The 19,760-nt window shown below is 41.7% G+C and overlaps 1 protein-coding gene across 1 annotated transcript; it reads right to left on the bottom strand.

Moving 5' to 3' along the window:
* Positions 1–3,895: 3,895 nt before the first annotated feature.
* Positions 3,896–18,213, bottom strand: LOC308164091 (uncharacterized protein; the record flags this gene model as incomplete). Its single annotated transcript, XM_080538245.1, has 13 exons — positions 3,896–4,312; positions 4,649–4,766; positions 5,289–5,358; positions 5,508–5,586; positions 6,760–6,865; positions 7,327–7,438; positions 7,579–7,657; positions 8,075–8,180; positions 8,487–8,631; positions 9,535–9,664; positions 10,137–10,203; positions 10,414–10,439; positions 18,144–18,213. The coding sequence occupies 13 exons, from the start codon at positions 18,211–18,213 to the stop codon at positions 4,251–4,253; spliced, it is 1,170 nt and encodes a 389-aa protein (XP_080394371.1). The 3' UTR covers positions 3,896–4,250.
* Positions 18,214–19,760: the final 1,547 nt, after the last annotated feature.

Consider the following 19,760-nt stretch of genomic DNA (forward strand, 5'->3'; position numbering starts at 1 on the left):
GACTATGGATCGATAAGGGGCGGGTTTAAACTTTGAACTACAAACAAAGAGAGGAAAAAGACGTTTCTGTATCGAATGTGAAAAATGATGAACCCACTTGAGGGTCGTCGCTGTTTGTAATTTTAATTTAAACCTGGTTTGGTTGCAGTTTTGATTTGTGACCTGGTTTGGTTGCAGTTTTGATTTGTGAGTTCCTCCGGTACCTTTGAAGCAGATACTGAGGAGCCTGCATTCAACCTGCAACCTCCTGGATTCCAAATGATTTGACTGGAAAGACTGGGGGGAGAAGTCTCTCTCTCTTGTATACTGTTCTCAGTAATGCTGAGGGTTTCCTACCATTCATACCATTAGAGACACATACCGTAGATCGGGGATGGGGTGAATTCCATTTAAACTCAACCAATTCGGAAAGCAGGACAGGAGATAAAGGTCAATCGTGTGCGGATTGTAAATCGTCTAATGGAATCTCAATTCACTTGAATTATAATGGAATTGACCCGAAGTCGAATAGATTACGTGAAGCTATCAATGCTGTGGTTGTAATGTTTGTACTCTGGCGCGTTCATACCGCAGAATACCGTAACCCCGTCTTCTCAAAACCTTCTTTCTGTTGGTCTGGGCTACAAGCGGGTGATCGGCCACACAGTCTACATCCACACATCTGTATTCAGAGGGGGTCCCTTCTCTGATATTTGAGACAATCCAAAAAGGGAGCAGTGGAGAAGAGATTGACCAAACTTGCTATGGTTGGCTAGTTGGCTGGCTAGTTGGCTGGCTAGCTGGATGGCTGGCTGGCTGGCTGGCTGGTTGGCTGGTTGGCTGGCTGGCTGGCTGGTTGGCTGGCTTGCTGGCTGGTTGGCTGGCTTGCTGTAAAGGCCATGTATCCCCTTGGCGCTATCTCCATGGCAACACTCTGCAGTAGCTCCCCTGGTCTGTCCGTGCTCTCTGCATTAGGCGGCGGTGATGTCATGAATCTAGGGAGTCTTGAGGAAGTGTAATCTGTTCCTATCTGCGTTGTGAAATGGTGAACATATTTTATTGCCTGGCCTTTTGTTACACGACGCCTGTCCAACCCTGTCCCTTCACCTCATTCTGGTACTCAACAGGAGGACCCCAATCTGATCGAAACATCTTGTTGGGTTGTCCTCTGTACCCCCCAGACCCCCTCGCCCCCCACCTACCCACCCACCCCCCACTGCAGTCTCTGTCCTCACTCTACAGATGGTTTCTAAAGGAGGTGGGTGCGTGACAACACTTTTGGAAATGAAGACTGTACTTGTATGTATTTAATAATAGGCAGTGTGTATTGTTTAAGTTATTTTCTTCTCAGTAGAGAGAAGATCCATTTTTATTGGATAGAGATAGTGAAGACAGACCGTGACATTAGAATTATAAGGTTCTATCTCCATACATGACTTAGTTTCCCCCCCCTCTGCAAACCTTAGGTCTGCAGTACTTTTTGTCTTGTTTTTATCACCCTCTGACTTTGTTGATGTTCCTGTGCATGTTACTGACCTGACCAAGTTGGGAGACCACAAAAGATTCCGTTTTTAAATGACACCTGTGATTCTGTTGAAAGTGAGACATTTTCGAAAATCACACACAATGACCAACGTTATGATTTTGGCTGTTCATATTTGTTCCAACACATCATCCTATCAAATGACAATGTACAATGAAGATATCACTTTTTTATATATATATATATATTTTGATTTGAGCACTTTTTGCTGAAGGGGACCGGTGTTGTTGATTATATAAGATATATAATCAGCTATTTAAAAAAAATGGAGTGGACTTAAAGGGCCCTGGTATGTTGATGCTCTTGTGATCATGAACGAGGCCTTAGAGGAGTCGTGTGCAATAATCCATGAGGGTGGAGGAGAGTGTGAGGGCAGGTCTGGGGCGCATCTCAATCGTCTAGAATGGACTCCTCTCCCTATCCCCTTTCCTTAATCTGCAGTCATTGAAGTCACAGAGTGAACGTAAAAGAAATAAGTATATATATATGTATATGTATATATGTTACGGTACGGTACATGTGGGAATACGGTACATGTGGGAAAACTAGGGTTAGAGTTAGGTGCTAGGGTTAAGGTTAGGGTTGGGGGTAGGGTTAGGGTTAGGGTTAAGGTTAGGGTTAGACATGCCAGCATGTACCAAGTCGACGTTTTCCCCGGAAATGCCAACATAAACCGTATTCCCACATGTACCGTACTGTATATGGCGAAGTCGACCAGGGTAACTTTCTTCTCCCCCCTCCACCTATTGCAGATCAGGGCGACTGCATGGAAGAGGAGGAGAACGCCGTTTTAGATATTTGAGATGTTTTCCCCCAGTGTGTGTCCTCACTGAATGCTGTTTCCCGACAAGGGGGGAGGTTTTGTTAACAAAACACATGTTCTAGTGTATCCGCAGGACTTTTACTGGATTGCTGTTTTTTTTTTTTTTTATGCACATAATACTTGTCCAGATGAGCTGTCGCACAGTTGGCATGGTGATGGCTAGTGGCTTAAAGGGGCGGCCATTCGGAGTCGAAACCCTCTCGCTATTGGACACAAGTGACACCAGAGGTATACTGTGATTGGGTATATAACCCTCTTATCGGCCCCTTTATCACAGGTGGTTTCATGGTTTTCAGACCGGCATGTTCTTGTGACCATGACAACGGAGATGTGATCAGATGAGGAGTGGACTGTATTTCCTGTCGTGACTCGTCCCGTTTGGGAGCGAGGACAAAACAAAAAGCCTATTCTTCTACGAGAGTTGAGATCCTTTGTGTACCACTGCTGTAACATGTGTGTGGCCTCTATGAACTTTGTATTGTGTGTGAGGTGTTGTCTGAGGTGGTTCAATGAAAATCTGTACAAATATATGAAAATACACAATCTAATATTCTCTATGATGTCTGTGGGATTCATTGTGAGCTACGGGCTGTGAGGGTTCACTGAAGACTTGGATGAATGGATTCACTTCTTAGATGGCTACTGTCGTGTTCGCTTCGGTGCACGCATACTAAATCAAATCAAATTTTGTTTGTATAGCTCATTTCTTACAAGATGCAACTCAATGCGCTTCACATACTGACAGACGCAAGCAGGCAAAAGTAAAAACCTGTACACTATGTAGCCAGGAAAATTCCCTTGCAGCCCTCTACTCAGAGCGACTACTAACCAGTTTGCCTACCAGTTTGTGGACCCCCCCCCGGGGAGCCCCCACCGCCCCACACACCCAGCCCGCCCCACCACCAGCACACCCGGCCCAGCCAAGCAAGCACAGACCATAAAGGCCCCTACTAGATGGCTACTCTAAAGAACACAATATCAAGATACTGGGAAATCACCGTTATTTGGTATGAAGGATGGTAACAAAAATTTGTAAAGACACAGAAAACATTTGCATATGGCAGTGCACTCAGTAAAAGATATAATTACTTGGGTGCTAATGACAGTGTTTACAAATGATAGCTCACATTTACAATTATAATTTAGAGATTATATCAGAGGTATTACTTTGTGCTTGGTTAGTATAACGCTCTATTCAAGATTATTGGCAGTAAAGAAAACTACTTGTGACGTTAGAATTATAAGGTTCTATCTCCATTTCTGGTCAAAATGTACTTTTTTTTTTACATAATCTGATCCATTAGGTGTTTATTAATGCCTTGTGTGGTGTTATTTTTAAAATGTTGACATTTCTGAGTTAGTAATTAATAAAATACAAAGATTCCATCTCACACAACATAATGGAATGTAAAACCTTTGACACTCAATATCTCTGAACTACCCTAGACGGAGATAGAACCTTATAATTCTAAGCTCACGTACTGTATTCCTCCTCTACGATACAGCAACATTTTTCGACCTTTGGTAGCATATGCAGGTAATAAGAAAAGTACAAAGTACAGTAGTAAATTATTATTATTATTAACAACATGTAAACATTTTTTTTTTATCGTTTTGCCATACCCATACAGGGTAAGTGTAAAGACATGGTATTGCAGAGGTTTTGGCTCTTCAATTACTTGTAAACACCTTTCGTTTCTTCTTCTTTCAGTGCTCACTGTTGAAACTCGGTTATCAGAGATGTTTACACACAGATGGTTAGATCAAGGAGAAGGAAGGTGAAGCGGGTACAAAGCTGAGGTCTGAGGCCGTCTTGACTCATCGGAGTAGGGCACGGTTGCCTCTGGTTGTATTTCGGCCTGTTTGTTCACCTCAGATGATAGGAGACACTACCGGCGGTGGCACTCATTGGTAGAGACGTTGAACAGATCGAGTGGTGTTGGTGGACATGTTCCTCTGAATCATGACTGTGAAAGACAAGAAATCAAAATAACCATTTGCAGCACTGTCCTGCTGTGTTTCTCTGGCAATGGGAGGAATATATCAGAACTGGGACAAATGCGACTTTGGCACTTTATTTTTGTTCACTTTGTACAACGGAAGAAATAGAATAGTCCCGAAATTGCTAGTCTTGCAAAGCTAGATGGTTTCTCATGAAACCCCCCCCAAAAGCGTCTGGTAAACCCATCACTTCCGTTTAAGATGACTTTATTGGCAAAGGGCTCCCATTGCTTCTCCAACACAGCTTGACTGCAGTGTAGATGACAGGTGAACAGACTCATGGGTAGTCACAGCCAGCTTACCTGAGAAGTCCAGCTCATAGCTGAAGCTCCTGGTAGTGAAGGCCAGAGTCCCATTCGGATCCTGCTGGTACTGGACCTCAATGTCCTGACTGGACACACTGCAGTTACTTCCACTTTTCTACAGGAAAAAAAGAGCAAGACATCTTAAGTCACAAGCATTAGTCTCTGTCTATTCACTGATCTAAAAATCACCTACACAGTGTTCCCACACCTTCTAAAACATCAAATTCAAGCACCTTTCAAGGACTTTCAAGACTCAATTCCCTCAAATTCGAGGACCCAACACAGCATAGTTTGAGACAGACCTAGATGAGAATTGATATAATAGGAACTATCCGCTCACAGACAACAATTAAAAAGAGAGAGACAGAGGGGAATTCAAGCACTTTCAATGACCCATGTCAAGGATTTCAACGACCCGTGGGAACCCTGACCTAAATTTCCAAACGACAAGGAATTGACTGATCGTCATGGACAACGACTATCAAAACTGCAACTCCTATCTAACTCTTGTGGATGGTCATGTGGTAAGTTACTCACCCACCTCAATCATACAGGTGGACATGAGGTATTTAAGTTTAATGGTATTGTATTGTGACTTCAGGATGAGAGAGAGAGCAGTAAAAATGGTCTTTCTTACATTGCCATAGTCTTTCCACAACCCATCAACATCTTGAAACTGCCATCTGGGCTGTTGCCCAGAGCCACCGCTGTAAAGAGAGGCAGAGATCCGTTAGCAACAAGACACGCTTTCGCCAGGTTCATCTACAACAGATACTGTATTTCTATATGGATATAACCCCGTACTTGCCTCTATAACAGATCAAACATGTATCTGACATCACAATTTGGCCCATACCTGCCCCCTTGTTGACTTCCGTTTGGAGTCCTTCTCACAGCTCTTTTGGTTCCGATCCTGTCATTGGTCTGACACATACCTATAGGAAACAGGCTTAGTGTTGGGGGTCATCAGTGCATAGGCAGAACCACCGTGGACCAGTGCCTTTTTACCACAGTATGAGACACCAGTCAGATAGCAATACCTTAGGCTGCTGAATAACTTTGCTGACCCTTATTTACAATAAGAGCCAAACCAAGCTGAGCTAGCCTGGGTATGCATCCCACCATAACTGCTGCTGTATCCAGGGTTCCCACACTTTCTGAAACATCAAATTCAAGCACCGTTCAAGGACTTTCAAGACTCAATTCCCTCAAATTCAAGGACCCAACACGGCATAGTTTGAGACAGACCTAGATGAGAATTTATATAATAGGAACTATCCGCTCACAGACAACAATTAAAAAGAGAGGCTTGAATGTGTGAACACTAGATGGTCTCTTGCCTTCTCTACCACAGCACAGCAAAACAATATATTGTGAAATATGTGTAAAGTTAAGCAATGCAGAGACTTCCTAGTTGACGAGCTAAGTACACATTTTTTGAATATATATATATTTTTTAGAGAGACAGAGGGGAATTCAAGCACTTTCAATGACCCATGTCTATTTTCAAAAACCTTTAAGACCTTGATTTTTTTTTTCTTCTCAAATTCACAAACTTTCAAGGATTTCAAGGACCCGTGGGAACCCTGTGTAACAGTGCTGGACAAGAAAATACAAAGGAAAATATCTGAGCCCACACGGTAAGGTTTGATAAGGTTAGACTAGTGTGAAATAAGGTTTGGTGTATCATCATAGAATACGAAAAAATACCTTGCAATGTCTGCAGACCTTCACATGTGATATTGAGTATGTACATTAGTGAGCTTAAACAGTTGGGGCTCAACTGTACTTTTCTTTGTTTACAATGTCCTTTCCAGCCTTTCCATTGCCTGTTAAAGCAACTATGGTATCAGCATAGCATAGCTCGTGTAAATAAATAAATAATGTTTTATTTGCCATGCAATAAACTTGTCAATCAATTGTTTAAATGTGGTATTATTTTGCACCCCTGGAGCAATTAGGGGCTAAGTGCCTTGCTCATGGGCACATGCAGCTGCCTCCTGAGGGCGGGGATCGGACCAGCGACCTTCCGATTGCTAGCCGGCCTCTCTAACCTTTAAGCTACCGCCTATAGTTGGAGTAGAGATGTAGGAGCAGATGTGTCTCACCTGCAAAGTTGAGGGTATAGGAGAACCGGCCAGCCTTGAAGTGTAGCGTACCCTGAGGATTCTGTTGGTAGTGTTTCTCGATAGCTGCGCTGTCAAACGAGCATCTCTATAAACAGACACAGACACATCGTGACGTTAGAATTATAAGGTTCTATCTGCATTTTTGTCAAAATTGAGTTTTTTACATAATCTGATCCATTAGGTGTTTATTAATGCCTGTGTGGTGTTAGTTTTTTAAATGTTGACATTTTTGAGTTAGTAATTCATAAAATACAAAGGTTCCATCTCACAAAACATAATGGAATGTAAAAACGTTGACGCTCAATATCTCTGAACTACCCTTAACGGAGATAGAACCTTATCATTCTAAGCTCACGACATGCAATCATTTCATTTAATCTTTTCATCCATCAACACACTTCTGTACAGTACAGTAGGCCTACAGTGAATATCTGTACAGAATGCAGATCCTTTTCTGACTGAATCATTTGACCACCAGCTCTGTTCACATGTCGTGTCAGTGCAGTTCGTTTGCCTTTATTGCTCTCTCTTTTCTCTATTACTCACATGCATCTTGAATTCGCTCCACACTCCCTCTTCACCCATGAATTCCCAGATGTAGCCAGCAGAGGGGGGTAGAGAGGGACTAATGGTCAGGGATGATACGGCACTGGACACACTGTAAAATACATCCCACAAATGTCCCCGTCATTATGTTGCTGCTGACATCCACAGGATCCAGTTCATTCCTATACTTGGACATTATGGAGTGGATCCTAGGAGCCCAAATGGAATCAGGCCACAGGTGGTGCATCATACCTGCTGTTTAATGAGTTGAACTTTGGACGTCTCCGGACATTTCTCCGCATCTGGGTGGCTAGGTTTGTTTGTGTAAATGCTGTAGAAAACATACCTGGTGAGAGGTCACACTTTCACATGTCATCCCTTGGATTACTGTTTTTTTACTCGCTCCATGAATAAATTCAATCAATCAATCAATCCATGAGAGTGTGTGCTTAAATGTATTTTTGTATGTTTTCTTTTCCTTGTCCCCTACTCAATCTTATCAAAATCAATGTAGACCTGCTTAAAGTTCAAGTATCAACGTTATGTCCACACACTGGAAAAATGTGTACACAGCGCCAATCCAATTTATTTTTAAAAAATCCACAAAGGGGAGTACTTGGGTGAATGGTAAGGAGAATGCAGGAACCGTTTAGGAGGCAAAATTAGCACTCCCTGCGTCCAACACTTGAAGTACCTCCACTATGACACTGTGGGGGTGTAAGGGGAAGCCTAGCGAGGGGAAGTGTACCTTTAAAGTCTAAGAAATAGGCGGTGTTCCCCACTGTGAACCCGAAGGCTCCCTGCGGGTTGTGGCTGTAGTTCTGCTCAATGTCCTGACTGCTCACAGAGGAGCCCTGGGGTTGGGAGAGAGAGGAAGTGGACACCAGAGTGGGTGGAGAGGGTAGTAGAGAGGATTGTGTGTGTGTGTGTGTGTGTGTGTGTGTGTGTGTGTGTGTGTGTAAGAAGTTGTTAAAGGAGAGTTAAGGGAGGTGGGAGAGAGGAGAAATATTGAAAAGGGACATAACATTTAATCATAATCCAAGTTGAATTTCCATAAAGATTTTAGAGCTTCATGTTAAAGGACCAGTATGTAACATTCAAGCTTTCCCCCCCCCCCCCATTCCACCATTTGAAAGCTTGAATGTTACAGATTCACTTACCTGAGAACCATATTCTTGCCACAATTTGTTGTCTCTGAAATACCACCCCACGACCTCTGTCTGGCCCTGAGGTAGGAAGGTCAGTCGCCGTACCCCCCTGGCAGTCTTCTGAGTACTAATCCTATTAAAGTCTATGTAGATCGGCCTAGAACGCACAAAGCAGACAATACACATCATCAATCCGACCTCTGGGTTTGTGCACACACAAAAAACTACGTAACTTAAGAGTATGTATTTAGATACTTTAACTAGTGAGATGTCATATCCTCATTCATTTAATTCCTTGAATGAAAGGAGGTGAGGGAAAGGAATTCAAGCTTTGTCATTGCACAGAGTACAACCGAAATTTATTTATGCTCTAGGCCAGGGGGTCAGAGCCATTGAAGGCGACCCTGGAGCAATTCAGCGCCTCGCTCAAGGACCCTTCGACGCGTGGCCAGCCGGGATTCGAACCACTGCGAGCTACCGACCTTGTGATCATTTGACGCTGGCTCTACCGGCTGACACAGCCGCCCGGGAGAGGAGAAGACACAAGGAAAGATGTTGCTATTCAAGATGAATCGTACTCAATCTATATGAAGATTCACACCAAGCTGTCACACTCTGACCCCTGTGGTGTGTCACTGACCCCTGTGGTGTGTCACTGAGCCCTGTGGTGTGTCACTGAACCCTGTGGTTTGTCACTGACCCCTGAGGTGTGTCACTGACCCCTGAGGTGTGTCACTGACCCCTGTGGTGTGTCACTGACCCCTGAGGTGTGTCACTGACCCCTGTGGTGTGTCACTGAACCCTGTGGTGTGTCACTGAACCCTGTGGTTTGTCACTGACCCCTGAGGTGTGTCACTGACCCCTGTGGTGTGTCACTGAACCCTGTGGTGTGTCACTGAACCCTGTGGTGTGTCACTGAACCCTGTGGTTTGTCACTGACCCCTGAGGTGTGTCACTGAACCCTGTGGTGTGTCACTGAACCCTGTGGTGTGTCACTGAGCCCTGTAGTGTGTCACTGAACCCTGTGGTGTGTCACTGACCCCTGTGGTGTGTCACTGACCCCTGTGGTGTGTTGATTGTCATTCCCTTAGCCCCCGGCTGGCAATAATGGGTCTCGATCACATGGTCGTTGTCGATACGCAGCCATCGCTGTCCGTCATTCTGCTGCCACTCAAAATGGCTCCCGCTGGCTGTCAACACGAGGAACAGCTTTGTTTCATGTGGCGCATATCAGAGATGCATTAAAAGTATCCCCTACTGGTCTCAGGTTACTTGTGAGCTTTCCTTTCAGCGAATTTCCGAAAGCTAGCACAGCTGGGGAAGGCTCATTAGGGTTAGGGTTAGGTTAGAGCCATCCCCTGCCGTCCTAGGTTTCGGAAATTCGCTTCCCTTTATGGTTATGGCTAGGATTTGGGGAGGGGAGGCTGATCTTAGGTCGATGCTTCAAGGCAATTGCTTTAGTATCTAGGCCTAAAGCAGGCAATGTTAAACCAGATACAATGTAGCCTAATGAAGATTTGAGGATTGGGAAACCAATAAAATAAAAATAAACACTGTATGCATGAATGTATAAAATGCAATGATGTTTAGATTATCCTAAAAAAAAAAGTCATTTGCATTGAGCAAAACAGAAACCAAACTTTTGAAGCTCCTGTGCCTTACCTGAAGCAGACTGGCTAGGTGTGTCGTCATCATCAATGTCGTCTACTTCCTCCTCCTCTTCATATTCCTTTAAGAGTACACACACTGCTATTGAATAATGCCGAAAGTAGTGTAAGATCTGATTGTTTATGTGAACTTCCTGACCCGTTACTCCGCTATAGGCATAACTAAAGCAGCCACCAATGTGAGTAGTTTCCAAAAAACGAATCGTCCGTAGTTATGATTAATATGTCACCTAAATACCTTTACGAGACTTGACACAGGTCGTGTAACTCACCGGATCACTTTCCAACGAACGGAGCACTGCAATAAACAGATCATTAACAAACAAGCGAACGTAAGCTACTTGTCTTATGTTGACAATCAATACATTTATAGCAACGATCAAGGACATAGAGCGACAGCCGACATTCATTGGAAAACAGCATCGCTATGATTATTATTATTTTTTTTTTTACTTCTAATTGACTTCTAATAGTGCGCAACGCTTCCTTTAAAAACATATTATTCATTACTTCAACATAATAGTACACAAAAGTTCTTACTTGTAGGCGAGTCCTCAGCTACTCAACTCGCCCCGCAGATAGGAGGTCTCTTTCGGTTTCATTTCTGACTTCTGACGTAGCCTATAGTATTTGCTCTTTGATTTCAACTCATGAAAAAATTAGAGCAAAAACAAAAGTGTTGCGTTTATATGTTTGTTCAGTCTATGTTACATTGTGTTTTTTAATGTCTATTTTTTATGTGAAGTTTATTATTATTATTATTATTATTATTATTATTATTATTATCATTATTATTTTCACACAACGACAGCAACGGGGGGCTTTGAAAGTATTTCCATCTTTGGTATGTTTTCGTTGAGGAAAGTACCCTTAATTGATCGACCGGGGCCCCATTCCACTAAGGTGGATTATCTTCTAAGCCTCGATAAAGTTCTAAGCCTCGATAATGTTAGCTTGCGTTCGGTTCCATCAATGTGGCTCAAATAATTCGCTGCTTGGTTGAGCTCCTTCTGAGTCAGATATAATTAGCCTGCTCGCGACCAGGCTAAAAGACTGGCTATAGTAATACTTGCGTCAAAAAAGGCTCACAGGCGGAAACTACATCCCGAACGACAGTTCCTCTTTTAGGAAATATTAGTTCCCACTTCACACGAGATAGATAGATTAGATAGTTTGACTGTGTGATAGATAGATAATTTGATAATTTGAAAGTGTGATCGATCGATAGATAGATAGTTTGATTGTGTGATAGATAACCTGATATTTTGAAAGTGTGATAGATAGATAGATCGATGGATAAATAAATTAAAAAGTGTAAAAAATAGGTATGTCTATCAACTGTCATCACAGCGGTCTGGCTGGCGCAGTGGATAAGACAGCCAGCTAGAGTTCTGAAGGTTGCGAGTTCGAGACTTGACTGAGTGATTTTTAAATTTTATTTTTTACATTTAACCGAAGATTTCATGCAAAGGCTTCAAACACCATTGTAATCGTGTCAGTTCTTGTAAATTAGCCTGCACCATCATTTTATAGCCTACATACTTTTTTAGATGAGATTTTAGATTAGATTCAGACAACGAAATGCAGTAAAAAGTGTGTCCGAAGAGGGATTTGAACCACCGTCTAAAAATTACGAATAAATACCACAGCAGCGGTCGATACCACTAGGCCATTGTGGCGATATGACGGTTTGTAGCCTGCTGCTGATATCACCACAGTAGTAATATTCATTTATTAAAATATGAACATATAACAATAACTGGGGCTAGTATGACCTACGCATTTAATCGGTCAGCAATTTCTTGCCAAACCATTTCCCTCGCCTTGTTAATTGTGGCAGTATTGCACTATTTTACATCTTATTTTTCCGTCTTCAAAAAGATCAATAATTCGGAATGCTGCGCAAATGTAGAACCCCTGCAGAGTGGAGTATCTTCATTTCGACAGATCGACTCTTCGGGGCTCTTTATGTCTGCGTGCACGCGCCCATATCGAAGATTTGTAAGCCTGTCTTCTGTGAACACTCATAACACAAGGCTGATCCTCGTTCGAGGAATCACCTGAGGCTTGAATTCCAATCCCGAGTTGCCTGATCGCCTGATTTCTTTCAATCGCCGATATACTGATCCACCTTTAGTGGAACGGCCCCCGGGTAGATTCTCAATGTATCACAACATGCATAGTATCACTACTAAATACTGTGTGGGAGAGCTGAAACCACATTAAGCAAGCACAACATAAGCACAACTTATTAGAACTATTTGTTTGTCATGGTTCTTCAATAACAGTCGTATTGTGTGTGGATTGATGGCAATCATTTTTAATCAGTTTTAAATTGAGGCTATAACAAAACAAAATGTGGAAAAAGTGAAGGGGACTGAATACTTTCCGAAGGCACTGTATATGATGTGAAAGGGACTGTGAGTTTAACTCACCGACTAGTGTTTTATGTGGTATTTACCTAGCAACAACACTTTGATTGGCTACAAAATGAAGCATCATTATTTATGCGTTTTTGGTGAATAAAGTCACCCTTGGCACTCTTGAACGTTAACTAAACATCTAATCCACCGTAGATGCTGAAATAAAGTTTGATGGAATCAAATGGAGTGTGCGTGTGACCCCTGACCCCTGACCTTTCCAAACTTGGGGCCTTCTCCAAGTATATCCAGCTGCAAGCATCACGCGCATCACCCGGACGCTTGATGGACCATATTTGGTTCGAGCGCGTCATCATACCGCGCCTGCATATTTGCATATTTGGTTCGGACTACGTCATCGCCTTACTACGGTGGCTGAGGACGATTTCAAGTTCATATTTCAAGTAAGGATATGACAGATCATTCGCTTACTATGCATTTCGATATGAGATAGATGCATTTTTGTATTTCAAGTACTTATGGATATGACCGATCGTATTTATGGATATTTTGATATGAGATAGATCATTTAAGAGATAGATAATTTTCGTATTTCAAGTATTTATGCATTTCGATATGAGATAGATGTATTTTTGTATTTCAAGTACTTATGGATATGACCGATCGTATTTATGGATATTTTGATATGAGATAGATCATTTATGAGATAGATAATTTTCGTATTTCAAGTATTTATGGATATGACAGATAATTTTCGTCCTATTCACTGAATGCTTAGTTTTTTTTAAAACAAACCAAATAAACACATTTCCAGCAATGGATTCTACAGTTAGGCCCATATATATATTTGGTCACAGACAGAATTTGTGTTATTTTAGCTGTTTACCAAAACATCTTAGTTACAGTCATACACAAGTTACAGTCATATAATGAATATGAATGAATGAATGAATCTTTATTTCGAACATGATTTAAAAATAAAAATAATAAATAACAAATAACTAATATGTAGAGTACAGTCCTATCAATTGTTCGAAAAGGAGTAGGAAGAAGCCTGTCCTACCCCTGTTTATACTTAACAATTATGCTTACATTATATAATCCAATTAATTAATAATAATAATAATTAATTATTATTAATTAAATTTATATAGCGCTTTTCCAATGCTCAAAGACGCTGACAATATAGGATACACATATATGGGAGACACAAAAACAACAAGACAATACATATATTTCAGTATCATCCGTTCTAATACTTTTTCATTCTTAATATTGACACAAAATAAATAAATAAACATACATTTTCCATTCTTAATACTGAAACAACACAAAATAAATAAATAACAAACATCAGTATCCACAATGTAATACAGAAGAAAAAGACACAGAAAACCACACCTTAGTTTTCAGAAGATTAACAACCTTCCCTTTCCTCATTTTGGTATTTAACAAAAATAATTTCTTTAAACCTTTTTTAAAATAGAGCAATATTTCTGCTTTCCTTCATATTTTCCTCTAGCCCAGGGGTGCTCACACTTTTTGGAACCAAGATCTACTTTTCAAGTAGCCAGTCTGCCAAGATCTACCAGTCTAGTTTCAACATCGCAAACGTACATGCACGTACTACAAACACACACACACACACACACACACACACACACACACACACACACACACACATTTGCCAGTCTGCATAGGGAGCCATAGCACAAACCCTCCCTCTCTCTCCCCCTCTCTCTCCCTCTCTCTCTCTCACTCTCTTACACTCTTACACACACACACACACACACACACACACACACACACACACACACACACACACACACACACACACACACACACACACACACACTTTCTCTCACTCACACACTGACAGCCAGTCTGCAGTACCATAGCCAACTACTGATCCAACAAACAGAAAAGTAAACCAGATACAAAACAGGTAGTTCCCTAGTTTGAAAGGAGGAAATAAATGCATTTCTCTACCTTAGTGGGAGACCTGGCACTGGGAGGAGGCAGCTAGTTTCTAATAGTCAGGGCTGTAGGAGCTGGTTGCAAGGTGTCATCAGCCACTGTGGATCTGTCATCGAAAAGGCAATCTGCAGCCTCGAGAAACTTTTTTCACAATTTCGCCGTCTTTGAATGACTTCTTGTGTTTAACAAGAACGTGACTGACGCGATAAGAAGCTATCGTTGCAGCCGTACGTTTTCGCTCTTTTGCCACATTTCCCTTCTTCGAAATAGCCATCGTAGATTTGCTGATCAGACAGATGCATTTCCAATATCACATCGTGTAAAAAAGTCCTCCTCCCATTCTGGATGGAAGTTATACGTTATTGGTTTCTTACTTGGTCCAGCTTCCCCACTCATTTGTATAGCCTTTATTTAGTATTATATAGTAAATAGTAGAAATTGGAAGGCTAACTAGGTAATTAGTCTCGCCGGTATTTTGTATTTTGTAGTTGGTGCTGTTGACTGCGCATGCGTGGTGAACCGTGTGTTAGGTGTAGGTGAAAAGATCAGATCTCAGACTGGCTTACCTGTACGTCAATCAAGTGGCAAAAGCCATAGTGAGGATGGATGATAGGCGAACTTTTTTTTTCGTTTTCGTTTTATTTTTTTTATTTTTTTGTTTGTTTTTGTTCAATGCCATGCGATCTACCCATACTACCTTTGCGATCGACCGTATTGGGCACCCCTGCTCTAGCCCATTCCATATGGTAACTCCGTAGAACGATATCCACCTGCTCCTGAGATGGGTGCGAGCATAACCCTTGTTAAAGTTGTGGTTACCTCTCAAATGATATCCCTTATCCCTCTCTATAAATCATTTGTTAATGTTACCTGGGAGTTCTTGAGTCTTTGCTTTATACATTAACTGTGCCAATTTAAATTTGAATAAGTCCATGAGCTTTAAGGCATTTGACATTAGGAACAAGTTATTTGTGTGATCACGATATCCGACCTTATGTACAATCCTCATAGCTTTTTTCTGTAGTGTAATCAATGGGGTTAAAGTGCTTTTATATGCATTTCCCCATATCTCCACACAGTAACTCAAATAGGGTAAGACAAGACAACAATATAGAGTATACAACATCCTCTGTTCCAGAATATGTTTTGCCCTACACAATACTGCAATACTCCTTGATACTTTGGATCTAACGTATCTTATATGAGATTTCCAACAGAATTTACTGGGCTTAAAGTGCAGACTCTCAGCTTTAGGTTAAGGGTATTCACATCCAAATTGAAGGAAGGGTTTATGAATTATAGCTCTTTTATATATAATAACCAAAAGTAATTAGACAATTGACTCAAAAGCTGTTTCATGGGCCAGTGTGGGCTATTTATTCCTTCATTATTTCTTTATCAATTAAGCAGGTAAAAGGTCTGAGTTGATTCCAAGTGTGGCATTTGCATTTGGAAGCTGTTGCTGTACGCACAACATGCACTCAACAGAGCTCTCAATGCAACTGAAACAGGCCATCCTTAGGCTGTAAAAACAAAACAAAAATCCATCAGAGAGATAGTGGGAACATTAATAGTGGCCAAATTAACTGTTTGGTACATTCTGAGAAAAAAATAATGCACTGGTGAGCTCGGCACCACAAAAAGGTCTGGACGTCCATGGAAGACAAGAGTGGTGGATGATCACAGGATCCTTTACATGGTAAAGAAAAACCCCATCAAAACATCCAGCCAAGTGAAGAACAGTCTCCAGGAGGTAGGCATATCATTATCCATGTGTACCATAAAAGAAAGACTTCACACAAGCAAATACAGAGGGTTCACCACAAGGTGCAAGCCATTCATAAGCCTCAAGAATAGAAAGGCCAGATTAGACTTTGACAAAAAACATCTAAAAAAGCCAGCCCTGTTCTGGAACAGCATTCTTTGGACCGATGGAACTAAGATCAACCTGTACCAGAATGATGGGAAGAAAAAAGTATGGAGAAGGCTTGGAATGGCTCATGATCCGACGCATACCACATCATCTGTGAAAAAACGTGGAGGCAGTGTGATGACATGGACATGCATGGCTTCCAATGGCACTGGGTCACTAGTGTTTATTGATGATGTGAAGACAGAAGCAGACAGATGAATTCTGAAGTGTTTAGGGATATTCTGTCTGCTCAGATTCAGACAAATTCAGCAAAGTTGATTGGATGGTGCTTCACAATACAGATGGACAATGACCCAACATATAGTGTGTAAGCAACCCAGGACTTTTTTAAGGCAAAGAAGTGGAATATCCTGCAATGGCCAGAGTCAATCACCTGATCTCAACCCAATCAAGCATGTATTTCACTTGCTGAAGACAAAACTAAAGGCAGAAAGACCCACGAACAAACAACAACTGAAGACTGCTGCAGTAAAGGCCTGACAAAGCATCACAAAGGAGGAAACCCAGCATTTGGTGATGTCCATGTGTTCCAGACTTCAGGCAGTCATTGCCTGCAAAGTATTCTCGACAAAGTATTAAAAATGAACATTTTATGTCCATGCTGGGGTGGTAACACCAAGAAGAAGGATACAACTCGGCTGGACAAGCTGGTCAGGCGTGCGGGCTCTGTGATAGGTGAGAAGATGGATGACCTGGTGACTGTGCAGGAGAGAAGGACCCTGGACAAGCTGCTGTCCATCATACACACCATCATAGTGGGGCAGAGAAATCTGTTCAGTGGTAGGCTGCTGTCACAGAGCTGCTCTACGGACAGGCTCAGGAGATCTTTTGTCCCCAGAGCCATCAGCCTCTTTAACTCCACTCAAGGAGAACGGAGGACTGAGGAGTGCTATGTTTAGTGCTCTGCTCTGTCTCTGGCTCTGCATGCTCCCCTGGGGTCTGTTTTGACTGTCTACATAGTGCAATATAATGTCATCATAACGGTGTCATTTCATGGCCAACACATAGGTCGTGATAAGCTGTTTTATTATTTAAATTAAATTATGCTTATTATTTACCTCTTAATTTGCTATGTGATGTTTTATACTTTTATACTGTGATACTTGATATTGTTGATATTGTTGACGGGCTACTGTGAATTTGAATTTCCTTCGCGATAAATCAAGTATATCTCATGTCATCATCTCATCTCATCCATCTCTCTAGCCCCTTTCTAAGCGCGGTGCCATGGCTTTGCATTTCCATTAGGTTCCATTCAATTTTTGCTAAAATGAATTCATGTTTATTTTACAGTTAAAACAATGCTCTGGTTTGAATCTATACTCGCTGAGAAGATTCCAATGATACCTGATGTGTCATTTTCAGGGGAATACAAATAGGCCTACTGTATGTGCTGCGCTTCACTGGAACGGGGACACTAACGTAAATGAATAAATAAATAAATAAATCAAAATCAATTATCAATCAATCATATAGGAAGCCCCCTAAAATGCTCTTTGGGAAGATGTGCCTGTTGTTCATGTGACTGAAAGCAGAGATACTATAATGCCAATAAGGACTTTGCTGCCCATGCCCACTTAGCCCACATATATCCCTTATGGGGCCCACAAAGTGAGCCCACATGGGCTTATCATATGGGACACATACTATTAAACCCATATGGGACCCACACAATTTGCCCAGTTCAAGCCCATACCCACTTGGTACCCACGTGGGGCCCACATGGACACGTTGGCTGGGAGCAAGGAGGAGGACGAGAGGAAGTTGGGGAGGATCAGCATTTCTTCAACCTGAATCTGTGTCCGATTCAGATTGAGAGAGGTAAGAAAACAATATTGTTTGATGTTGGTCTTATTTGGTTAATCCACACTAGCAAAAAGACCACAGACATAACAGATTGAACCAGATTTACCCACAATACTTTAACTAGCCTACAATGTCTTAATTAGTTTACCAATAATTACAAAGTTTAGAGTCCTTCATATCCTCAATATTTTAAATTTCCCCCCCTACCCCTAACCATAATCTGCAAAAATGTACCTACCTAAACCACACTCCACTAACCCTACCCGAAGTTATATACACTCTGCCAACAATAGTTATACACTCCACTATCCCTAACCCCATAGTCACATACAATCCACCATTCCTTATGATTTTTGTGAGGGAGTTATTGAGTCTTTCTTGGTCAGGTACTCTCTCTGGGTTGGTACCAGTGGACGTAGCCCTGGTCTGGTTTCATCAGCGAGTGCCCTTTTTGTTCACACTACTGTAACTGTAGTTGTGACTGCGTCCCACGGGGTGTGTTCAACATTAACCTACCTAAACCTTTGGCCGATGCCTGTGATCACCCTTGTGTCAATGTCTTTATTCTCCAGATGAAGCTTCATCCCCGGGTCAGCCAAAGGAGCTACAGCAAAATAAAGTTCAGCAACCCACCAGGATTAAGAGAGGTAAGAAATCAGTATCATTGGATTTCTGTTAATTGGTTCACAGTAGCAGAAGGCGTCCACATTTGTCCAGAAAGGAAAGTGTTGGAGCTAGTGACTAAGGAAAGTGTTCCAAGGACCCGTTTGTTTGAGCTATTTTGTTTATTTGAACTATTTTGTGTATTTATTTATTGCCTTTGTGCACCTGTTTTGTAATACCTGTGTTGTACACTCTGTGGCATGTCTAGGATGAGAAGTTACACATAGTAAGTAGGAAGTCTACACAGGTAGTTTGGTCTTGTGTGATGGTACTGTACAAGGCAAGCCCACAGGTTTTATGTTACGCTGTGTGCTGTGTGTAGGCTTACAGCTTGCATTTGGTACAGGTTATTGATGGGTATTGCTAGATTCATGTGAACTTGGTGGAACTTCCATATACTGTTTGTGGTGAGCAATGAAGAAGCTGAGCAGAGCTAAAATGTTCACATCGGTGTGTAGGCTACATTCATAAACAGGTCTTTGGATAACGTAACAATTGGCTTAGAAGAAGGCACTGGAGCACACATTGCTTCTTTTAGTATAAGCTGCAACATAGTGTAACATTTTGATGGTACAAGTATCTTTATCAGTGTCAAACACAAATTTAAAGTTTTACAAACAAACAACTTCGTCACGCAGCCAGTCCTACTCTCAGAGTACTGGGTCCCTTTGTGGTGAAGCTGAACCTTGTGATCCCTCCACTGATATGAATACATTTTCTGTATGTCTGGAAATAGTTTGTAATAGTATTGTTCATGGTTTGTGTGCCCAATTGCTATTATTGTGACAAGCTAAAATGTGACCTTTGTGTCTTTTTTAGGTGCAAGAATGGCTAAACAGCCACATAATGCCATGCCATG

Source organism: Nansenia antarctica (genome assembly GCF_963989245.1).
Source record: "Nansenia antarctica genome assembly, chromosome: 8".
In the NCBI taxonomy this organism is placed as follows: domain Eukaryota; kingdom Metazoa; phylum Chordata; class Actinopteri; order Argentiniformes; family Microstomatidae; genus Nansenia; species Nansenia antarctica.